At 42.8% G+C, this 23,860-nt stretch overlaps 1 protein-coding gene across 1 annotated transcript; it reads left to right on the forward strand.

Annotated features, from left to right (window-relative positions):
• Window positions 1-5,938: 5,938 nt before the first annotated feature.
• LOC110982257 (nucleoredoxin-like) lies at window positions 5,939-23,663 on the forward strand. The gene is made up of 9 exons (XM_022240554.2): window positions 5,939-6,092; window positions 6,926-7,269; window positions 15,543-15,696; window positions 16,219-16,316; window positions 16,789-16,993; window positions 17,806-17,894; window positions 19,136-19,226; window positions 19,524-19,654; window positions 21,080-23,663. Exons 2-9 carry the CDS (start codon window positions 6,970-6,972, stop codon window positions 21,269-21,271), a joined length of 1,260 nt encoding a protein of 419 aa, XP_022096246.2. The 5' UTR covers window positions 5,939-6,092; window positions 6,926-6,969; the 3' UTR covers window positions 21,272-23,663.
• The last annotated feature ends 197 nt before the right edge of the window (window positions 23,664-23,860 follow it).

Below are 23,860 nucleotides of genomic sequence, written 5' to 3' on the forward strand. Positions count from 1 at the left end.
GTCTTTTAATCCGCCTTCGAAGCCTGTCTTGGGAATCTTTAAAATGGAGGAAAGTTTTTTATTGTTTGGATTCCTTTATTGCCTGTTTTGTCTCGTTGCTTTCATTTTACGGTTAAAGCAATGAAAGGTGCAGGCGTGTTTTGCTACATTCCTACTGGGCTGGTCCTAGGCTATGCCTGGTCTCACATCAAGTCGGGGGGGGGCTTAAGGACGGTATTTGCAAACGAATACAGCTGCAGTCACTGCAGAGATCCATGCATATCCCAATATACCCTTGGACCGGGGTGAGCTCCAAAAAGCAGAAATTACACTTTTATCTGGCACGGATTTTACGCCCAAAGTGCAGTGGTAAGCTCACTAGATGACAGGTTCGCCGTGTCTGAATCTCGTACGTTGTAGCTCTGTGCCTTCGGTTCTACGAGAGAATGAAGAGCTAGTTGTTGATAAATTATGACCTATTCGCAGTGGCGTAGCTAGGGTTTTACTAGGGGGCACAAGGGGGCACCGGCATCTTTTGGGGGAACCAGCTTTCAGTGGTGTGGTTTTTTGGGGGCTAGCTTTTGCTAGCCTTGTTCAATATCCATTCATCTATTTTTCTTAGTGGCGGGAGGACTAGAGGGCCACCGGGGCACATGCCCCCAAGCCCCTCCCCGTGGCTACGCCGCTGCCTATATTCGTGCGCAGCCGCAGTCTATAATGATTATGATGACGTCAAGTGCTCAAGGTGATCCGAATGTTTGGTCACACTTAAAATTAGATCTGGGCTACTTCCATGAAAAAAATGAGCGACAAATAAGGGGCTGGGAAACCTTATGAAGCAAGACGCCGTTAACAGCGCAAAGTGACTTCTTTCTCGGTCAGAGAAATCGTCTGTCCAAATCCTTTCTTAAACACAATGAACCCCAAACGTTGATCTGGCTCCATCCAAAGAGAAGAATCTTTGTACCTGGATACTGCCAACACTGTAAAATAATGCAGATAAATGAGCAGTTTTGTACTGTATTTTTGCAACATTTATCGACTGTGAACAAAGTTTACTGTAAACAAACGAACATGTAATTGTTACACGTATTTACTGTGCTTTTGTGAATGCAGTACATGTACAATGCTGTATCATTTAACAGTAATGTTTTACGGGTATAAGCTTTGACCTCAATTTGACATTAGTCTGACAAACTGTTTGTGCTTTTTGGATGTAGTTTTACACATAAATGAGAACAATTGCCCAAAACATAAATCGAACGTGGACAATGAAAAATCTTACTTTTTCATGTTCCAACCACGATTACACTTGGGAGCCAAATGCACATATATATACCAAGTCAGTGCACGTCAAGGCCGTGTCCGAAACGGGCATTCACAGCTACGGCTAGGTCTATTGTCTACGCGTCTCCACGCATTTCCAATGGAGCAAAGACCTAGACCTAGCTCTAGACAATCAACAAAATTTATACTAAATACACATGTAGACTGAACCCGTAATTAGTGAAAATGATAACTTGCTGTATCTAATGTTCTACATGAAATTGAGATAAGTTACTGTAGTTTTTACGGTATATTACTGTCTAATAAATGACGGCGATTTACCGTAAAAAATTACTATAAATCATTAACAGTATACTACTGGCGCCCGTGCTGCCATAGTAAAGTACTGTAAAAAAAAAAAAAATTACAGTGAAAATGAAGCAGCCCATAGTTCATGTATTTTGTGCTTCATTCCCATTGTTTACCCTGTGTGCAAAGAGATGATTTGGGCATTAATTCCAGCCGTGCACGGAATCATGGAATTGGGAAATGTTCGTAGGCCTATGTGCGGTTAAATCGCGCAGTCCACATTACGCGTACATCCAAGGCCCCAATTCAGCCAATGCGCGCTCATTCAATTTGATCGGCGTGGATGCTGCTGAGTCACTCATTCAACATTTTCTGCCTTTTTGCGTCTGAAGTTGGCTTGATGGCCCAGTGACCATGAATGTTGCCAATGGATTGTTTGTACTAATTCGGGACTGTCGAACGATTTTTTTATTAAATAAAAGAGATTTCGTTTTCAACTCCCCTGACCATAATGGTGGGCTTTTTAAGACTGTTTGAGGAATGTGACTGTAAACCATTTCGGCTCATCTCACAGAATGACCAGAATGATTTAAGTCTCCACAGTGGGTGACCTCGGCGTGCAACTCGGGTTTAAGGTTTAAGTTTCATCTCAGATTATTCCGCCCGGTTTTTAAAAAATTACTCCACACCATATGTATGTTTTGTTTCATCATTGCCGAGCGACTTCAGAATATCCCTTAAATGGCGGCTGAATTATTGTAATGATTTAACGCAGTTCTTTTAAATGTGTCCCATTTAATCTGATACCCTTGCTATTTTAGTTCACGGAAGTGGACCACTGAACTGAGTTTTCTCACAAACATTTCGACTGATTTCACAATTTGAGCAGAAACTTCCCAAAGTGAACAATGCCTTATGACATCACAGCAACAGCGCCCTCATTGGTCAGTAAAGGTATACGTAAATTGGAACTACTCATAAAAGAGTGTACTCGTAACATAATGAGGGTAACAACACATAGATGCCAGGTGGTTTTCTTAAACTGAAGAGGAATCCGGTTTGTAAGTGTGACGTCACACCAGTTTAAACCACGCCCACTGCACAAGTGCACTGCACATAGGGTTACATGCATTGATCGCCGTTTACATGGAACCATGCATGGAACCTGAAGTTAAACGGGCAACTTCAGCGATTGTCCAATAGAGTAACGAAGTGTGACGTCAATGTGAACCAGAAAGTGCAGTGCAAACGAATGGAGTACGCGTGCGTGTTGGTTCACGCACTGATTATTCTCGCACTAATGCCTTTTACACACTAATTGTGCGCATGACGTATTCACTTCGGTACTCTATGACAGCTTTCAAATCGTAGCGCGTCCGCCTTTGTGACAAAGTCAAATACGAACCGTACCGGATGGAGGGTTGCACAAAATACGTTTGTCATGTTAAGTATCCTTTAAAATCTAGACCCCTGTGTAAGAAAATTGCTACACTGCGCGTGCGAAATTGTTTCACACAACGCCCCGGGGTAACCAGGTTTGAATAAAAGCCGGAATCAGATGATCTTTCGTTGTTGGTTTTTCAAAGGAAATTAATGTCCGACATTTTTAATAGGGGTAGTTTACACACAAGGCCTGAAGACTGGTCTCCTCCCATGACTGTCAACGAAGCCATTTTCCCTCGGAAAATCACAGGATGTATCCCAGACTGTTGGTAAGGTAATGCTGGCAGTCTCTTTATCGTTCAATTCATAAAGCAAAACGTTACGAAATGTTGCTTTTCGCAGAGATTGAAATCCAAAAGAGTAGTTTGAGTAACATTTCCTCATAATCTTGCCAGTAATGTAAATCGATTTGATATTGGAGTCTAACAGCCAAAGTGAGAAGCAGCCATTTCAGCTTGGGTGAAAATTCTGAGAGGACACCAGGTAATGAGGCAGTTTTGTTCAAGGGGGCACTAAACTTACACGAATCGCAGCAGCTTGTATGAATTATAGGTCTTGCGCATATCCACCTTTCAAATGGAGGAGCAAGTGAGGAAGGACTCGGGCGCTAGCGTACCCAAGGGTGTGCAAAAACGTTATATCCCACATTACAACAGTTAACAACCGTTTTGTCATATCTCTATCTTGATGATGTTTTTCACGTTTATTTTTCTCCGAGGGAAATTGAGGGTGATAAAGGAATCTTTCACTTGGCGATTGGCGGTCCCTGCATAACACCACTGGGGTGCGGGTGTGTGCGTGCGCATGATGTCATACATAGCCGGCTGATGTGAATGTGACATTTGGTTGTGTCGCCCTGCCATGTGATCGTTCTGGACCAATGAAAAACAGTATTCAAGACAGGGATATGACAACAGTAAATTAAGAACAACTGTAAAATAATGTACACTTCATTTTCGAAGAAACTAAAGCAAGGATGTGTCATCGAATTGACTTTAATCTTCGTTGTTTTAGATCTGGCAACAAAGAGCCTTCCGAAGACTCGAACAAATCTACCGGTTGGCATCAGAAATTTGATAAGTGGCACAGATGTAGCCTTGTCCAAGGCGGTTTACGCAGCCGTTAAACTCCGGCAGAGATCCAGGCCGTACGCACGCAAACCACGGCAAACGAGCTGCCCCCGCTGTATGTACGGTACAACGGCGAACCACAACAGATCCCTGTACACCAACTAAAGAAGGCTTTGCCACTGCTGTAATAGAAACCGAACCACCTCAGACTTATTTGCGTATACATGTACATTGTGCATGTACATAACCCCACGTACGCACGTACGTCAGCTGTCCGTATCATGAGGACCGGGAGAAGGCACGCACGTGAGCAAGCTGAGAGTGGGGCGGGCATGGCAACGGCTTCACTGAGAATCGGATGTCATTCGCATAAGCATAACGGCCCGACGTACTTTGCAATGTATGGTACAAAAGCAAACCTGCTGCAGCGGGGGTTTTGCGCAACACACATGCAGTGTTTCCGCCACGCACGTACAGCAGGCCTGACGGCCGGGGTTGTCAAAATCATCGCCCAACGCCTTTATCAAGGCTACCTAGATGTGACGTAATCGATGCGGGGGGCGCATTTTTAGGAGAAAAAAAAACAATGGGGGTAGTCCTTGAAAAGGAAAACGAGAACAATAAGGGAAAAGGGAAATAAAAAAGAGGAAAAGTGATAAATATTGCCCTTTTTTCGAGGAAGTTATTTAAGTTATAAGGGTTGAGGCCCTGGGTCAACTTTAGATGTCACACAGCTCTACTGTCCCTCAACCCACCCCCAGGTTCGAAGCCAAATTTGTTGCGGCCTCTCAAGATTATCTAGTAGTACATGTCAGCAACATATCGGTATATTGAGATGGATGTCGCCCTTTGCGGCCACATTCATCCACCCCCGCAAGCAGCCAGTGTCGGTAATGCGTTGCTGCAAAAATGGATCCATCGCATGGAGGGGAGGGGTTGAAATAACCTGTCCCTGGTATATACTCCCAGTAAAAACACCGTTGAGAAGATGGCCATGGCCATCCCTGAGGACTCTTTTCCACGTTTTCATACCCCCCCCTTGGGGGGGGGGTTAAGACGCTTCATGATACATGACCAGTGGTGTAACTACCTTGCGGGGGGCAACGGTATGTACCCCCAGCCTATACCCCCTGTTTGAAATCTTGAAATGATTAAAGATAGCTGTATATATAAAACGGTTGAATTAAACACAGGATCGGATCCAGGAATTTTTGCGGGGGTCAGGCTGGAGATTGTTTTTAGTGTCTCATTTTTGGCAGGCAAGCTGAAAAGATGATGATATATTACATGACATACATTTTTACAATGGTATTGGTGCGCTTACTTTAGTAATTCTTAACTTTTCATTTTTTTCCCAGTGTTATTTACTTATTTTTGTTTCAGAGCGCCTAGTAACCAGTCCACACAAGCTTTTCAAAAAAAAATTACCAATTTTTCATATGGACCATTTCCTCCTAATTATCGAGGAGGCGTCGGGCATGAAGCTTAATTAAGACCGAACCGGGGCCTTTGATGATTGACCACATCCCGAGTGACGTCTTGATCAAGGCCATAATATAGGCCTAGTGCACTTTCTGGCGGTTATGCCACACCTTGGTTGCCCCCTGATTGTTCCATAATCAAGTCGACACACGACAGTGTTATTGGCATCATTTCTATAGATAGAAATGACACCTTAATAAGCGACTTGCGCCATGAGTGCTATCTGATGAGATGTGCCTTGATGGACGTGTAAACGAAAGGTTAATGGTTTTAAACTTAACGTGTAGTTGACGTCGTAATATTTATATGCATTGGGATCGCACCGTTGATGGCACACTCTACTCGTTCGAACGAGGATGCATTCCGGTTTCCGGGAACGTGTGGGGTGTACGTGTTTCATTGTCATATGCATTCACCGCGTTACATTCCATGCACCAGATGCCGAGCGCACCTCACCTGAGGAGCAGAGGTGTGTGAAATATAGTCGGCTGGCCTTTGGGTGTTCATCGTTTCAACGTGGAATTAGCAAAGTCATCTAGCCAGGTATGGAAACAATCTTGTCACCTGATCGGTTGGTAATGTTACTGTCACTTACCTGCATTTTCTCTCAAATTCGCTGTTGTGGGATATTGTTTCCAAAAGGGAAATGAAGTTGGAGATCACCAGATCACGCGATCGTGTAGCCCCACGTCTGATACGGCCCAGAGAGACTCGCCATGCCATGATGGTCGCCTTGGCCTTGCTTTGCTGAAGGCGTATCCCTGCAACCCAGTCTCCTGGCCACACTTACGATATCCTACTACGGCCTGTGCACATTGTGTGTCGTGCAGTGTGCAGCCTGGGCTTGGATGTACTGTTCATAAATTTGCTGTAATTATTTCACTAGATGAAAGTTGCTGTGTTGCAAAATCACTCGTAAATGCTGGTACCCATATCAATAATAAGTTATGTTCAGCAATAATAGCAGTGTCAGTGTGATATTGAATGCGAGGGTGTATCATCACATGTTGATGCCAGGCCTGGTGTTCACAATAACACCCATGATCGCCTGCGCCAGGTTCCTATCTTTGGCTGACTGCTGTGAAGTCTGGTTGGTTGAAGTGGCGAAACAAGGGACCTTGTGACTATGTTACGTCAGCTGAAAGTTTCAGCTGGTTTAATTGGGACATGTACAGAATAACATGCACTTACTTGTCCCACTAACGACGTGTAGGACTCCACAAATGTCCAAATGTTAAAAAGCGATTTGTAGAGTCCAGTTTTTCAGACAATGCTTAGATCCCACTTTACTGGTTTTTAACAAAATCTGTCCATCTTTTTCTCTGGTCTGGTAATTCAACTCACCAAGTTTCATCATAAACGTTTGTCCCTTGCAGTTTCTTGATTTCCAACCAGCTGCCACATTGTGAATCCTCAAACCATGGCTTTAGTAGACCTCCTTGGAGAGACGGTGGCGAAGAAGGACAAGACGACAGTGGCCGTCAGCTCCTTCACCGGGGAGGGTAAGGTGGTGGGGCTGTACTTCTCTGCCCACTGGTGCCCGCCCTGTCGTGCCTTCACACCCAAGCTGGCGGAGTGGTACAGTAAGTTCAAGGAGTCGGCCAATGGTGCCAATCTAGAGATCGTCTTTGTCAGCTCCGACAAGGATGAGGATTCCTTCAAAGAGTACTTCAACGACATGCCCTGGCTGGCCGTGGAATACTCCAACCGAGACAAGAAGGTAAGTTCTGTCCATTGCTAGCTTGACACGCTAAGTGATTAGTGTGATGACAGTTGTCCTAACTTTAGCAGAAAAATTTTGTAACCTTAAGCACTATGTTATGGTGGTGCTTGGCAAACCCACATAGAGATTTCTATTGTTAGGTCACAAAGTTTAAGCAAATCTTTCCTCCAAGGCTAGCATGCCGTGCTTTGGCAGTGCTTACTGCTTACAGTCTCCATGAAATACGCGGAGCTTCTGTAAGCGTGAAGTCGTGGGCTAAGAGCAGTGCCATGAAATTGGGCCCAAGTGGTCCTAACAAAATCAGTAAAATGGTGAAGATGCTGTCGCATTTCAGCCTACAAGATGGCAACAGTGCTCAATTGGGCCTGAAAAGATATAGCATTCGCCATCCTCCTAGAATTACCATTCATGCAGATGGCAACCCTCTGTGCTGAATGATGGATCAAAATAAATTTGTAACGAGAAGTATTTCCACGACTGACTTATTCGTCAGAAGCCCAATAAAAAGACTTGGTCAAGCACTTTGAAGCAGAAAAATGTGAATCCCGCTTGCTAGTCTTCGTCGAGGGCAAAAATTACCACCATGATCATCTTAGTTTCCTACTTACCATTTGTCTCATGTTTCCAACTTTTGTTATTTATGGGGGGACGTTTACGTGTCTGCGTTGTTCAAAGTTTTATCTTTTTTAATGTTCCATTGAAAATGTACACATGTATGCTTGCAAACAAGTTGTTGGTATCAGTACCTTCAGCATCAATCTTTGTGGACACGTACATGTCATAAAGCTACACGCGTTGGTGTTTTCATGGCCTTTGAAAAACTGAAATTAATCACTCAATTTTCTTTGGGTCTGTGGACTTTACAATATGCACAATGTCCATGGGGATGATAGCAACATTGTACAGTACATATTCGCACTGTATGTGTAAAACGATATTACATTGACACAAGTGTAATGCATACATGTATGGCCGACTTATCAATTATTTGTATGTGGCAAGCATTTATTATAATTTATGTTCACTTGATACCGTGGTATGAATGTATCAGCTAAATTCATCCCATTTTATGTGGTGGTTTTTGTGTTTTTTTTAATTTACAGTGACTGTTGTTGGCAGTAATTCCTTAATGATTGGTTTTATTTCGAATCTTAAAAATTGCGAGATCATTGGCAGTTGACTACAAACTGCACTTACATTGTAAATGCTACAAAGTAACTACATGTACCTGAACTTGGGTGAAGTCAATATCCGGTAGTGCCTAATTCAGTCACCCGTCCACCTGTTCTGAGGACAGGCACTAACAAGTTTGCACAGGCAGTTTTGCAAGATTTACAAGCCCACATATTTTGTTCTACAGTTAAATCTTCAACACCGACAAACGAGTTTCCACATTTCCCTCCGAGTATTGGATGCAGTGGAAATATGTCCTCAGATAGAGCACAAGGGTGTTCAGTTTCAAAAATTTTCGTGAGAGAGGACAGGCTTGGCTGGCAAGAGACAAGCAGTATAGAGCAGTCCTAAATGAAACCCAGGCACCCCGTGGAGGTGACTTAAAAGTCGTGGTCATGTCTGGCTCTTGTAACTAGTCCGTGGGAGATGGCTCCAATGGCTAATTAACAGCTTCCATAGATCTACATGTTACTGTCAGTCACAGCAATATTTTTTGACACACTTCTGCGACTCTTGTGTAGTTTTTACATGCGTTTGAGAAAACCAGGTCAGTGTAACCCTACCCTGGATTCATTTTAGAATGGAATGGGCACATCAATGTCAATAGAAATAATTTAAGATTGGATGAAATTTGGCTGCCTTTTTTTTTTAATTTTTAGTATAATTTCAGGTGAAAGAGACCATTGTGAAAAGAGTGGATAGTGTTCAATTTTTAAAAAGAAGTCAAATTACTAGACTGTGTCCAAGTTTGACATGTTAAAACTATGATATTAGCTTGCAATGTCCACTGCTTGAGAGTTGGGAAAAGTTTGAAAGTTTAGCCCTGGACCAAATTTTGCAATAGTTGCTAGAGACTGTGTTTGCATCCCTCCCCCCACTTAATTTGCCACAGGAAGAAATGTACATGGACATTTCGTTCAGTGCTTATGCAACTTCTAGTAGTTGCCGTACTTGTAAAGCCAGGCTGTCAACACCAAATGCTCAGGAATGGTGTACATGATCTTGATGCCTTCCGTACTGTGCTCAGACTGTGAGGTTGTTTCCTATTCTTAAACATGTGCATGTAACTCCATTTACCCTGCCAATTTTGGCTTTTCAGTGGATAATAATCAGGTTCTCCTGTTTTGTACATTTTGAGCCAATCGATCAGCTGTACCACATCCTGTGTACACTGTACCCTGATTTATAATTCAATCATCCGTCACTTCTTTTTTCCTTGAACACAGCTCTGTGAGCACGCACTTTTCCAACTTGGGAAACAGTTTGACCGGTCCTGTGCAGCCATGGAAGAGCCTTTTTGCCTCTGCACACAAACACCTTGGGTTCGGCATCCTCTGGGCAAAAAGAAAAAGCCTGTTTATTTCCTGTTTTACAAGGACATTTTATTGTCAGCTGAGCGTAGCGGTACATGTCCATGTAGGTGTGTTCTTCATAGCTGTGCTGGGATTTTAGGACAGGGTTAACTTCCGTCATATCACAAGAATTTTTTTAAAAGCCAGTGGGTGTTGTCCTGAAATTTGTTAAATATGCTGAGTTTGTTTCATTGCAAAGAATTATTTTGTGAACAAGATACATGTACATGTATGTGTCAACACAGTTACAATGTTTTACTGATCGTTAACCGTCTTCAGTATTTGTATAAATGTGTTTGTCTTTGCTTGCTTCCTTTTGCCACTAAATCCCGTTCCCACACAACTGCGAAAAAACTAAGAGGTCGCCCATGTGATGATGACTTTGCAAAGTGCCTGTTTGGCCAATCTTTCAACAGAATGAGGGCTGGAATGACTTCCAGATTACTCATGTAATCTGCCTCACATGCAAACTTCCTGAGACATGTGCGCGATGTGGGGGATGTGCGCATGTTTGCAGCAAAAGCCAATTTCAGGGGTTCCTGGCACAGGAGCTGGGCGGCCCCTCCAATGAAACCGTCACATTTTGCCTCACCCATTTCAAAGATACATCTTAAGGTCCTGCATACATACTCCTGCAGTGCATGTATTTTGGGGCAAATGTTTGTACATGTACATGTTGTGCAAGTTCACATGTTGACACACATGTACCGGTACATGTATACGTACATGTGCGTTGTAAGCAATGTATATTTCATGTAGTTATCGCTTTTTTCCGAGCTTGGGATTTCTGGATTGCATTCTGGTGCCGGGTTGGACATGTAGGGAAATTTTGGTTTTCATGTTCGAAGAAACCCAAACAAGGTACCAGTGGTCTTGCCATGAAAAGGTTCTTCATAGCCAGACGTGTGCGTGATCCGATAATACGGCCTAAGCGCAGGATCTATTCCAAACCATTTCATGGTGTGAATTCACGGAGGAAGGAATAGTGAAACTGTATGAATGTTCTGGTATTATGTAGACATAATCTGACGGCAATGCATTTGAGCTGCTCTGGGGAGAAGAACTGACAACCTTCTTGCATGCACACAATGCAGGAAAGAACGCGAACAAGCAGTGAACAATGAGAAGCGGGCTTGCAGCACTTGTGGTTCCGTTTAGGGCTGAGTCAATTCGAATAATTTGCTATTTGAATATTCGACCTGCAATTTGATTGAATATCCGAATATTCGGTCATACTGTCCGGCAGATTGTTGATGAACCATATATAAAATCAGTTGCAATCACACACACAATTGTACATTATAATCTGTATAATAGCTTCTCACATCTAGGAGTATCTTCAGCCATGATTTAGCAAGGGCAAGGTTTAAGATATGAACAAGACTTCTTGCCCTCTTGAAAATTTCTAAATTTTTGTTTAATTAATGATTTCCTTTTTAGATCGTAAGATTTCTGATGCTTTTCATTTGAATCTGCTTAAAACAAACCTCCATAGTGCAATTTTTCTCATTTAAAACAAAAAGAAAATTTTCCCTTCCTTTTCATGAATTTTGCACGTGAATATTCAAATTCGAAAAATAATATTCAAATATTCAACAATCGGTCAAATATTCGGTTATTTGGATATTCAGCACAGCCCTAGTTTTGTTTGTAATACCTTGTGAAAGAGCCAAGTCATCCCTGGGGTCTTTGAACTTATGCACAGGGAAGAGACAAAACTAAAAGAACAGTTGAAACTATGAAATACATGTATGACATGTCTGTAGTGGACCTATCCGTCAATGTCTTTTGCCCGCAGGATACTTAAATTCCCATTCTATACATACATTACACATTCTTGTCGTCACCAGATTCCTTTGTCATCTTTTCTTTTATGCTGCCTGATAGTGGCCACTGCTATTCTTCAAACTCAATTTCAGTTCTTTTATGCACTTGAAGCAGTTCAGACCATGAATGGTGCCTTACAAAAGCTGTTCATCAATTGTTCACGATTTTTCCTTGACCTGTTCCCACTCTTAACCTAACCATCCTAAATTCTTCAAAATCCTCCGGGCAGTTTTTGAGGATTTTGAAGGATTGAGGCAGAGAGCACCCCTCCACAGAACTTATTCAAGAAATATCGGAGGATTTTGGAGGACTGAGGCTGTATCCAATTTTTTCATGGGGCCAGTTTGAGGATTTTGGAGGACTGAGGGTGTATCCTTTGAAAAGGGCCTAGGCGGTTAGGAGTATTACATGTAATGGAAGCTCTGCGTCAAGCTAAATAGTGATGGATACATTTGGTTTTTTGCCTCAGGATTTTTGTTTTTGTTACATTTTTACAAGAGATGCAATCTCAGTTGGACCAGGAAGGGAGTGTACCAGTAGCATGTTGTCTGTTGTAGCCAAAAGGGTTTTTTACAGATCAATCACATCGTTGATTCATAATTTCAATTTTTGTGAAATTTATACAGGTTGTTTCAAAATAAAGGAAACCAATATTCAACCATAATTTATGGGAAAACTGCATATTTCTTAATTAAGCATTATATGTCTCCAGAAAGGCCTGAATGTCTTCTTTCCAATGACACCTTGATCATGTGCTCAATGCCATGAGTAACAACACATTGTTGACCAGCAGGTGAAATTTGCACTGTGACAAGTTAGCATACACACACATTCAAAAGCGCTTGTTTGTGTTGGCCTAAGCACATTCAAATGTGCATCATCTACTGTACAGTGTAAGGTATATTATGTCAAAACTAAATAAAGATTGCTACTGACGTCAAAGTAGGAGTTGAAATCCTCCTTTATATAAGGGAACTGAATATAAAAGTTGTCGGGAGCATCCAACAGATGCCTGTTTTGATGAAGTCACACTACAGCTCTGCAATTCATCAACTGTTTCATTGTTTCAAGGCAAATGCCCCCACGTGCACGAGCGCTGTGCTTGCTTGCACTTAACTGTGAATTAAAAGAGGTTGGGCAGCGAAAGCGACTTGGGATTGCTTTTACACTGACATGACTGACAGTGTTGATCAGCACTGGATTTTATGACAAAGTTAAAGCATCCCAATTTGAACCGGAGTTACGTGTACATGTACATGTAGGTTCTAATGAATTTCAGGCAGATGGCCATGGTCATTTGCTGAGAATGACTTCTAACTTACTTTACACATATTTCTCTGTTTTTCAATGCTATAAAGCCCCCTATTACAGTCGCAAGGTAAAAAACTGTGGTGGACGAGAGCCGTATTATAACATCATCAAATCGCTAGATTTGTTTGCCATCCTCATGGGCACTTTTATTTTTACTCGAAGTATTCTCGCCTTGGAACTGAACTCCCAAGATGACGATTTTGTTTTATAAATGCGAAGAGAAGCTGCCCCGTCAGTCATTATATGGGTGATAATGACCAATTTCCTGTTTAATTAATGACCTTTTTCAATAAAAGCGATGTGATTGATCGTTAAATTCAATCTTAATCATACCCGGGTACATTTGCCTGATGCTAGGATAACCATAGTAGTATGGTATCCCGGTACATGTACATGTATGTTATCAAACATGGTAATGGTCCATGATGTACTCAGCAAGCGACCCCAGAGTCTCTTGCTAGAGTCTCTTGCTTGTAGCTATTCAAAAAAAGCGCTGTAGGTTTGGACTGGAAAAGAAGACGTTCAATCCCTCCCCCTCAAACCAACCGAAAAAAAAACCAAGCCCAGGGGTGATTGATGAGTTCGTTCCTTGAAATGTTTTGTAGGAAAGGACTTTATTTCCTGTAATGTAGTTTGTGCGTTGATGTCTTTTAACAGTTATGTTGGCAGAAAGTCAGGTTTCAAGTGCACTGACTTTTTCTGCCCAAAACTGAGCAATGTACACATCATCAGTAGGATACACCTGTATCTTCAATTACAACACACAGCTATTCGCTCTTTGCACGCTGCTGCCATAGGCATGCAGAGCCTCGATCTGGCAGCTTTATACAATGGAGATAGCTGGTTCAGTGATTCGATGTTGCTTAGTAATTTTGGGCGTGCTGCATCTGCTCTAAATACCATGCAGTTGGACCTTATTTCAAAACACTGCATTGACTCAATTCTGACGTGATTGTACAAGCTGCCAGTTTGAGGCTGTGCATGCCTGCGGCGGCAGCGTGCAGAGTGAAGAGCAGGCCACATAGTAACTGGCAGACTTGTGCTGGCTTATTTTCATCAGAAAAAAAACCAGCATTTTCATGATCAAAGGGACCGCAACATACATACCGGTAAGATATACCGGTACATTAGCGTCAAGTGTGATCGAGTACCCTGTAGTGCTTGTATTTTGTGTTGTATTTGCAGATTAATCAAACTGTGAATGTACATGTAGCTATCAGTGCTAGCCTTATCCTGTACCCTAGATATACATATTCCTGAATAGCCCTCTTTTTCAATCAACGAGGTGATCGATGGCAGACTGTGCGTGCACGCGGGTACATTGTATGGTGAGAATGCTTTTATGCACATATGTGCACCTGGGTTCTGTGAACGTACATGTACACGTACAGGCTCTGCTGACCCAACTTTGCGCGACTCAGTTTGTACCAAACTGGTGGCCTGCGGAACTTGATACCCACTGCAGGACTTACAGGCTGAGCTCAGGAGACGCCGTTACTTCAGTGGCACTGCATTCGTACGCGCCTGCCTTTTCGGCAAATCGGGATGCCTTATTGGATGAATGGGCATGCAAGGCGCATCTTCACTGTGTGCGAGCACGGTGCCACGGCGCCATTTCGGTAAATGCCGGTTCATACTCGGCATAAAGACCAACCTGACTGCAATGTCAGATCAAACGTCAAATGATCTGATGTCAGATCAAATATTCGCACTGCAAATTTGCAATAGTTGAATACTAGTATGTTTCAACTGAAGCAAATTTTGCTACAAATTGTTTTGTGATGTCATAAGTTGCTTTGTTTTTGCATTCACAAGAAGTATAAATTGTCATCAACGTGTACATTACACATTTAATGTACATGTATTTCTGGTCATCCATTTAGTCTCTGCTGTTATCCATGTTCATGTACATGTGCTGTGGGCTGTAACTCAGTACAACACATGGTTAATATGTTTCAATATTTGTAGCATACTACATGTACAATGACTTTCCTGTGTCATCAATTTGCAAGCAATCAATTTGGGACGATTCACAATAGTGTGCCTCCGAGAGTTTGCTTCGCGTTGGCCAATCACAATGCGCGAAATCTGTTTACCCTTTCCAAGCGCGCATTGGGTCGACAGATTTCGCGCATCTTGATTGGCCAACGCATTACAAATTTTTAGAGGCACACCATTGTGGATCACCTGTATTGTTGCGGGATATTCCGTGAAGAGTTGTTCAGTTTTGGAGGAGTGTAAGGAGAGTAACCCAATGCACTCCATGGGCCCTTGAGCAGGACCGAGAGAGGGCGCAGTTTTCCTAGCAACAGGGGGCTCCCTTGGTAGAAACCATGCATCGCTGGTTCACGAATGACTGTGAAACCCAAGGGTTGCGGTCACATCTCTACCGACAAAATGAACATTCCCTACCAACATGGCTCTTTTCAACCCTTGAGGGGGTGCTTCTGATAAAGATTCTTAAAATTGTTCTCCGCAGCTATTCTGAGTTGCTGGTACCGTTTTACTTGAATGTATTCTTCATTACAATATAGCAGCTTTTCATTCACGAATTCAAGCTCAGGCAAGAAATAGTAAACACGGCATTTGTTCTGTCTGTACCCTCAGAATGACCTAAGCAAGAAGTTCAGAGTGGCCGGCATACCTACCCTCATTCTTTTGGATGGGGCCACTGGGCAGGTCAACGAGAGGGATGGAAGAGGCACTGTCATGGAGGATCCAACAGGCGCCAATTTCCCCTGGACGCCCAAACCATTCGAAGGTACTGTACGTACAGTTGGCACTGGTTGAGAGAAAAGAACATTTGATTTGACATCCTGCGTGTAGGGCCTGACGTAATTCCCCAACTGAAAACTCTTATTGAGAACTCCGAACTCGATCCAAAGAACTCCCCGTTTTCTCACAGTTTTTCTGAAAAGTGGATCCAGCATTTACGAAGGGGGGGAGGGAGTTGCCCAACATGGAGGTACATGTCAATCCAAGACATACAGATCCAATCAATTACATGTACAGTTAGGAGTGGGGCTTTTATGTGTGTGTTTATCTTGGTAAAATTCTCTGTCGCACTGAGTTTAGGGCCAAACATTTTTTCCCAATAACATTTTTTGTCTCCACAATTTCTGTATTTTAGCTCATGCACAACTTTGCACACGTAGTCCACACCACTACATTAAAAGTATGAAAGTCATGAAAGTAGGGAGAGATACATACATGTATGTAACTCAATGAAGAAACTTCTTTGTGTATTGAAATTTCTCTCTTTTCCTTTTGTCGCCTGGGACAGAAATATTCAGTGGTAGCTTGATCAACAACAAGGGTGAAACAAAGACAACCGACGACATCAAGGGAAAGGTTCTGGGGCTGTACTTCTCAGCCCACTGGGTGAGCTTTGATCTTGGATTTCATGCTTTCAGACTTGCGCTGGTGTACATAGCGGACGGCAGTGGATTTCATTGTAACTGTATGATGTTCTGCAGGCTGTGTTCATGCGCTGTGCCCCCTCCGGAGTTGAAAGTCCATTGTGAAACCCGGTTTTTGGGGCCCGTGGCCTCTTGGTTAGGGTTTGTAACTCTTGATTGTAGGGTCGAGGTTCGAATCCAGCAGGTGGGTACATATTGTGACCCTCAACTAGCCTCTCTCCACCCGGGAGTAAGTGGCTACCAAGGGCAGAGATGGTAATTGTGGCCGATGAGCCATTTGCTCCCACAGTTCACCAAGCGGTAGCCTCTCCTGATTGTAGGCTTGATGAGCAGGGCTGATAGTGATATTAGCCCAGCGGGAGTTTGTGTGAAAGGCGCTGTGTAAGAATTGTCTGTTGTTATTTGCATCCCTTTTTCTTTTTTTTTTTTTGCAGTGTGGTCCTTGCAGGGGCTTCACCCCCAACCTGACCAAGTCCTACAACAAGATGGTGGAGGACGGCAAGAACCTGGAGATTGTCTTCTGCTCCAGCGACCGGGACGAAGCCAGCTTCAAGGAGTACTTCAGTGAGATGCCGTGGCTGGCCCTGCCCTTTGGCGACAAGCGCAAGATGGCACTGTCCAAGAAGTTTGATGTGCAAGGTGAGCCCTGGGGGTCCAGTATCGATGTTAGTGACTTAGTGACTCCAGTTTTTTCCAGATCGTAGCATCTCCTCCACTCCCTCCAATTTAGGAATTAGTAGCTCAGTATAAGTAGAGAAGTATAAAACTGCATACAGTCAACCCAAAGATAGAACTATCATTTTACATAGAACGTCGTGCAAGAGACAAAGCGAAGAGGAAGCTGCGAAAGCTTGCAAATCACAACATTTAAATAACAGTCTCTCAGATGTGGGATGGTTTGTAGGAGTACCGTGATTTACCGTGTGCGTCTCATGTGGCTTTGGCCAGAAACTACTGAGAATATTTCTGTCCCTTCTTGATAAGATGCCAGTCCTTTGCATGTTCCTCTCCAGCTAATGCCGGCACCTGTTTGCATTCCTGAGTCGAGAGAGACAAGGGGTGAAGTAAATTGCCCAAGGACACAACCTAAACTCGGCAGTTGGATTCGAACCCCTGACCCTCTGGTCCAAAGTCACATATCCTGACCACTACCAGTATATGGAGTTCACTCTCCCCCTATGTATTTGAGTTACATGTGTGTTGTTTATAGGATAAGAAGACCATTCTGTAAAAAACCAGTAAATACTTGGCATTTAGATTGGGAGTCCCTGACAGTCATCAGAAGATATGCTTAATACAAAAGGTATGGCTACGTCCGTAGTCAACATGTGCCTACATATTTGCAATGAGTGCAAACCTACTGGTAGACATAGCCCTAGCTGCAACATTTGGACAAAGCTTAAGCACGTGTGTTGCATATTCATATTACCCCTGACCTCTTCCTTGTGCAGGCATTCCAACCTTGGTGTTTCTGGATGAGAGTTGGAACCTGATCACAACCAACGGGAGAGGGGCCGTCTCCAAGGACCCTGATGGGGCAGTGAGTGCTTTAGAATGACATTCATGCAGATTATTCATACTTGTGGTGATCATGCCTATTCATTGTGAATAATGCTGTGTGAATATTCATGAACCAGATCACAGATTGTAGAGGAGAAGCTGTCTAAAGGGAGCTGTGTGTTAGGCGTGAGGTCAAAATATGTACTTATAAATGAACTCTGGGGAAACAGTTATGAAAAAAAGTATTCAAATCAAAGTTGCTTGTGGATGGGGAGAAATAGGAGATTCATAATTTTATACAGAGAAATACTATATAGGCCTTTGCGGCACGATTGTAACGAGCCTTTCGATGTCTCAGTGTGCATTGTACGTGTACATGTGTGTACGTGTCCGAACCCCAACCGATCCGAAGTTTGGCAAAAAATGTCCAAGCCCTGTCTGAACCGAACCGAACCTTGACACATACTTGCAGCACTATTTGATGCGGAGTTCGACTTTTTTATAACCTTCAAAGAATATGGCACACATGACTGAAGTTCAAAATAAATTCATATTGTGTCTATGTGGATATTTCCTTTCAGAGACGATAGATCAGGCAGTAAATTTAGGCAACAGCGTTTGGCATTTCCCATCACTCCCATATAAACGTATTTATTTTCTAGTCTAAAAAATGCTCAAAGACGAACAATGATCTTGTGGCGATGTCTTTTTGTCATGGAATACCCACTCAAAATGTTTCTGAAGCAAGAGGAATGTCTGTAGCCTAGAATGCAGTTGATTTTGCGTGTCTATCTAATGGTGTTAACCACTAATCCTTACGACCAGCCCAGGAAGGCTGGGGGCCAGTGAAGTTCTCCTTGAATAGGATCTTTTGTTCATAACTATGGCTGTGTAAGCCACAAACTCCATTGTTGTCAGGGTTGCTCATGAAACTATACAGTCCAGGGCAGACGGTTCTTTTCAAACCGTTGAACCGTCCAACACCAAAAGAGGAACGGAATGAGGGAGAATTAACACCAACCGGTGAACCGTTTCTAAACCGTCTGTATTTTGACCTCACACCTTATGCATATCCTCTCATGCATATTTATAGTGCTTAATTCCCTTTTCTTACATCATGAATATTACATTCATATGCATCACTGGTTTAAATTGAAATGCCGGAGTGACTCTGAACAGAATTTGTTCGTGCACATTTTAGATGAAATGTCTAGTTTGGACAGCACAGATTGAAGAGATTGTCAAGGGCCTACAGGTTTTTGTCATTTTCTCTTTCTCCAGGAGTTTCCCTTCTATCCTAAGGCGGTCAACACACTGTCTGGTGACTCAGCTAGCTCTATCAATGAAAACACGACGCTCATCTGGTTTGCAGGTTGGTTCAACAAGAAAAGGAAACCGTGCCAGTTCCATCCATGTGTTGATAGGTATCATGCAAAGAAAATGCAGTATCTGGGCCGATGGCTTTGAGTCGTCATTCTCAGGGAGTACATGCATAGATTAGGTCAACGTTTTCTCCCAAGTAGTCACAGAGTTTTCGTATCTTCAGGGTTGTTCCTGGCCAAAATTCCAGAACACCTCACAAAATCTGTTGTCCTCTACTGAATGCAGTAACAAGCCCCTCCATTTGCCAGTTGATTTTAATTCTTGGTTTCTTCCATCCATCCCACAGCCAATAAGGAGGGGGCTGCCGCTTACAAGGACTTACTGCTGCCATGTGCAGAGGAGATCATCAACGCTGCCAAAGCCAAGGGAGAGATTTCACCCATGGACTTCCTGGTGGCCTGCGAAGATGATGATGATGTAAGAAGTTTTCTCCGTAATGGTTGCAGCGATTTGCTCTCTCTTTTAAATTCATTTTTTTAAATTCAACTTCTTGTACTTGTTGCAGTCAAGACCTTCACCGGACTGGAAACCAGTCCAGACCCAGGATTAGACATAAGACCAGACACAAGACCAATCTGAGTACTAGACACAGTACGAGACACAAGACCAGACACAAGACCAATCTGAGTACCAGACCCAGGATTAGACGCAAGACCAATCTGAGTACCAGACACAGGACGAGACGCAAGACCAGACACAAGACCAATCTGTGTATTAGACACAGTACGAGACACAAGACCAGACACAAGACCAATCTGAGTACCAGACACAGTACGAGACACAAGACCAGACACAAGACCAATCTGAGTACCAGACACAGTACGAGACTCAAGACCAGACACAAGACCAATCTGAGTACTAGACACAGTACGAGACACAAGACCAGACACAAGACCAATCTGAGTATTAGACACAGTACAAGACACAAGACCAATCTGAGTACCAGACACAGTACAAGACACAAGACCAGACACAAGACCAATCTGAGTACCAGACACAGTACAAGACACAAGACCAGACACAAGACCAATCTGTGTATTAGACACAGTACGAGACTCAAGACCAGACACAAGACCAATCTGAGTACTAGACACAGTACAAGACACAAGACCAGACACAAGACCAATCTGAGTACTAGACACAGTACAAGACACAAGATCAGACGCAAGACCAGCCACGAAACAAGTCACAAGACCAGTCAAAAGACAAGTCACAGGACGAATAGTGGCAAATGCATACTTTTGCTTCATTTCATTTGAATTGCTTCTGACTTGAATTCAGACCGGAGATATTCTGATGGTCTCCTTAGAGTCTTGTGAGGGTCTAGAATTGGACTCAAAAGTAAACACACTTGGACGTGGGCACCGATTGCTCCTAGAGAGAGAAGCTGTGCAAAGTCCAGCACACGTGAGAGCTCCGGGGGGGTAAAAATGCAGGGAGGAGGGAGGATGAGGGGACATCCCATGACGGGTCCGTTTCTGGTTTGGAGTTGGCATTGATTACAATGCAGAGCTTGACCGGCCACTGAGCTTGGGAGTTGGTGGACATCCAGCGCGTGAGATTGATGCAAGTGAATGACGTGTTGGATTGATAATGGCATTGCATGTATTAACAAACAGCAGGGATGGCAGGAGTTACAATGCACTTGCAAATGCTCGCACAAGATTTCATGTCTTCCAGCTGTGAATGATTGCTGTGTATTGTGGAGTCACACGGCATAGACTTTTTTCCCTCACATGGTGTATGCCTTTATCGACTTGAGCCCTCGAGCAAGAGTTTGGCGGTATTGTGAATTGCACCCGTTGGATTGGGGTTTCCTCTTCTTATTTCCCTTGTCTTCAGGATGACATCATGGACGGGCTGATGGAGTTCTGTAAGCTGGAGGCCAGCCAGATTCCTTTCCTCTGCATCATCGACATACCCAGCCAGTCCATCTACAAGAACTGTGACAAGAAGGAGTACACCACCGATGAGCTCAAGGCACTCGTTGGCGACTACTTGTCCGGAAAGCTGGAGAAGCAAAAACTCCGCTAATGAGGCTCATCGGCTGTCCCCTCCAGCATGAGACCTACTACTGCTTACGCTTCAGAAAATATTTACATCATGTATCTTTAAATGCACATTCTTTTTTTATCAGAGAAGAACTATTGTGACTAAAATCACTTGTACATTTTTGACTTGAATTTAGCTAGCTTTGGACGTGTTTAAAGTTGTCAGGGTTTCGTGATCGTGTTTTCATTTCTCAGAAAGTTTTTAAAAAGGAAATTCTGCCGTCTGGCAGTGGCACACCTACAGTTATGTGTTATAGCATAACAGAACACAGTATTTTACCACAGGGACCCATGTTTACTAGCATTTGGAAGTCGCTTTGAAGAGAGTGGAGTTTTTCAGCATTTTTTGTAAAATACCCTTCAATTGCTCAAAGCATCAACCCTCCCAAAGTTGAGTTTCAACATGCTTTTAAATAAAAATGCCTTGCAGTTATAGAACAGTAGAATAGTTTATTTTCTTATTTGTATAGCTTGCCCTGCAATTTTTTTTTTCAATTTTTCTTGTTTCTGATATTGAATGTGTACAATTTCAAGCATTGCAATGTACTCTTTCTGCGGTGTGGTAACTATGTAACAACTTTTATTTTATCGCTGTCACTCATTTTTACATGATCTGCAGAAACGGAGGCTTAATATCTCTTAATATCCTCATACAGACAAATGCTGAATGTAATTGTATATCTTTTCTATCAGGAAAAGTTCTTACTTGATAGTTTTTTCTATGGTCTTTCAGTGTGGCAATACATGTTTACGTGTGACTGAATACAATGATATTGTGACCTCGTTGCCTGTGAATTGTTGAAGTTGAGGTATTGTGTGGGATGCTTTGGATCGTAAGTTCAAGCAGTGCCCTGGTTTTGAGCAGTGGTTTAGAGATGGACATCGCAGGGAACTGAGATTGCCGTAGGAACGCTTCACTAGCACGACGTGCAGGGGTGGTAATGCCATAGCCTGCAATGGCTGACAATATTGGTGGATCTGCCTTTACTTTATAAATGCCTGTATTTTTTCCATCCTTGCGTTAATGTAAGACTGTTGGATTCAACACGTCCCTGCATAACACTTTGTGCTGCATTATTGTAAAGATTTGTGATGCATTATCCTCGTGCTTAATGCATACTTTACCACTGAGTTTGCTGCACTGATCAGTAGTTTGTCGGATTTGAGTTTATCACAGATGTCAAGACCAGCTCATGCGGGTTCAACAGTCAAGTCAACTCGTTGGCTAACTGTGTAACATTGCAGGGTCTGTCTTTGAGAAACAGTGGAAAATATTGTCGGTGGCCTGAAGGTGGATTTGCTTGCCAAGTTCAACCCTTGTGTCGTCATCGGCAAAATCTCAACCGGACTGTGGCAACCAGTGCAATTTTGGACTTTTTTCAGCCTTGCCAACATGGGCAAGCCCAGTGGCTGAATGGTCCGAACATCTGTGCAAGTGCACATTGCACATGTTGGGGTCAAGGCGAATAAGCCTTTTGCGAGTTAACTTTGACCCAAATCTGGTACACCTAGTTCTTTAATTCACGTGAACACAACAACTTGAATTCTCCTAACTAAAACCACTGTTGCTATACCTTGTGATTCGGGGCAAGCTTTTGCTTAGTTACATAAGAGACGCCTTGCAACAATACACTGTTCTCAGTAGATAAGAAGGGCATAAAGGAACCAGTCCATTCCAGAGATGGTGGTCGCTATGCGAAAGCTTGCCCCAAATCACAAGGTATAGCAACAGTGTCTTCAGTCTGGGGTATTCAAATCGTTTTGTTTATGTGCAGTCAGATAACTCAGTGTGCCAGATTTTATTCACATTTAACTCGCAAATGGCTTATTGCTTAGTTTTCTTGGCAAGCCCGCATAAAGCGCATGGTAGTACATAGCTTACTTTGTGATGATTTAAGACAAAGCTTGTGATAACTTTTACATTCTAATTAGCTTCAAATATTGACTGGACTTTGCGTGAGAAATGCTACATGTATCAAATAGGTAAATATACATTTACACAATGTGCTCTTTTCCGGGTTCATTTTAACTTGTAACTTCTTATAAGTGCCTGCAACATTGTTTTCCCCGGTGACTTTCCTTTGGCTGAAAGTCTTCAGGAATACATAGGACAAGAACTGTTCATTCATGCAGTTTGAATGTTTGAAATGGAATGTCTATTTTTATTACAACAACATGGTAAGCACTTTTTGAAAGATTGTCATGTTTTAGTTTAAGGCTGTTTATTATTTTTTTTCAAAAAGTCCTCAAGCTGACAATATTTGAAGCAGTCCTACGACTTTTTTTTCTATCACTGAAGTTTTGATTTCTTGAAAATTTACAAATAGGTCGAATGCCCTGAACTGCAATAAATAAAGTCAGTTGTTTGATGAGTACAGACTGCATAGAATTGTTTTATTAATATTTTGAGGTCGTGTACTGGTGATATTGTAAGACACCAGCCCACCAGACAACTTGCCCCATCCGCTCACAGACCCAACCCAACACCCCCCCAACCAATTCACACATAGCCACTGTACCTCTATGTACAGGCAAGACACATGAGGGCCTGTAGATGAAAAATATACCAGGC

This window comes from Acanthaster planci, linkage group LG09 (genome assembly GCF_054643075.1).
Source record: "Acanthaster planci isolate LZ-2023a linkage group LG09, COTS_SCS, whole genome shotgun sequence".
Classification (NCBI taxonomy): domain Eukaryota; kingdom Metazoa; phylum Echinodermata; class Asteroidea; order Valvatida; family Acanthasteridae; genus Acanthaster; species Acanthaster planci.

Coding starts and splice junctions, on each gene's coding strand:
- LOC110982257 (XM_022240554.2), top strand. CDS start 6,970: ATGGCTTTAGTAGACCTCCTTGGAGAGACGGTGGCGAAGAAGGACAAG. Junction 16,317..16,788: donor TGTACTTCTCAGCCCACTGG/GTGAGCTTTGAT, acceptor TTTTTTTTGCAG/TGTGGTCCTTGCAGGGGCTT. Junction 19,655..21,079: donor CCTGCGAAGATGATGATGAT/GTAAGAAGTTTT, acceptor CCTTGTCTTCAG/GATGACATCATGGACGGGCT.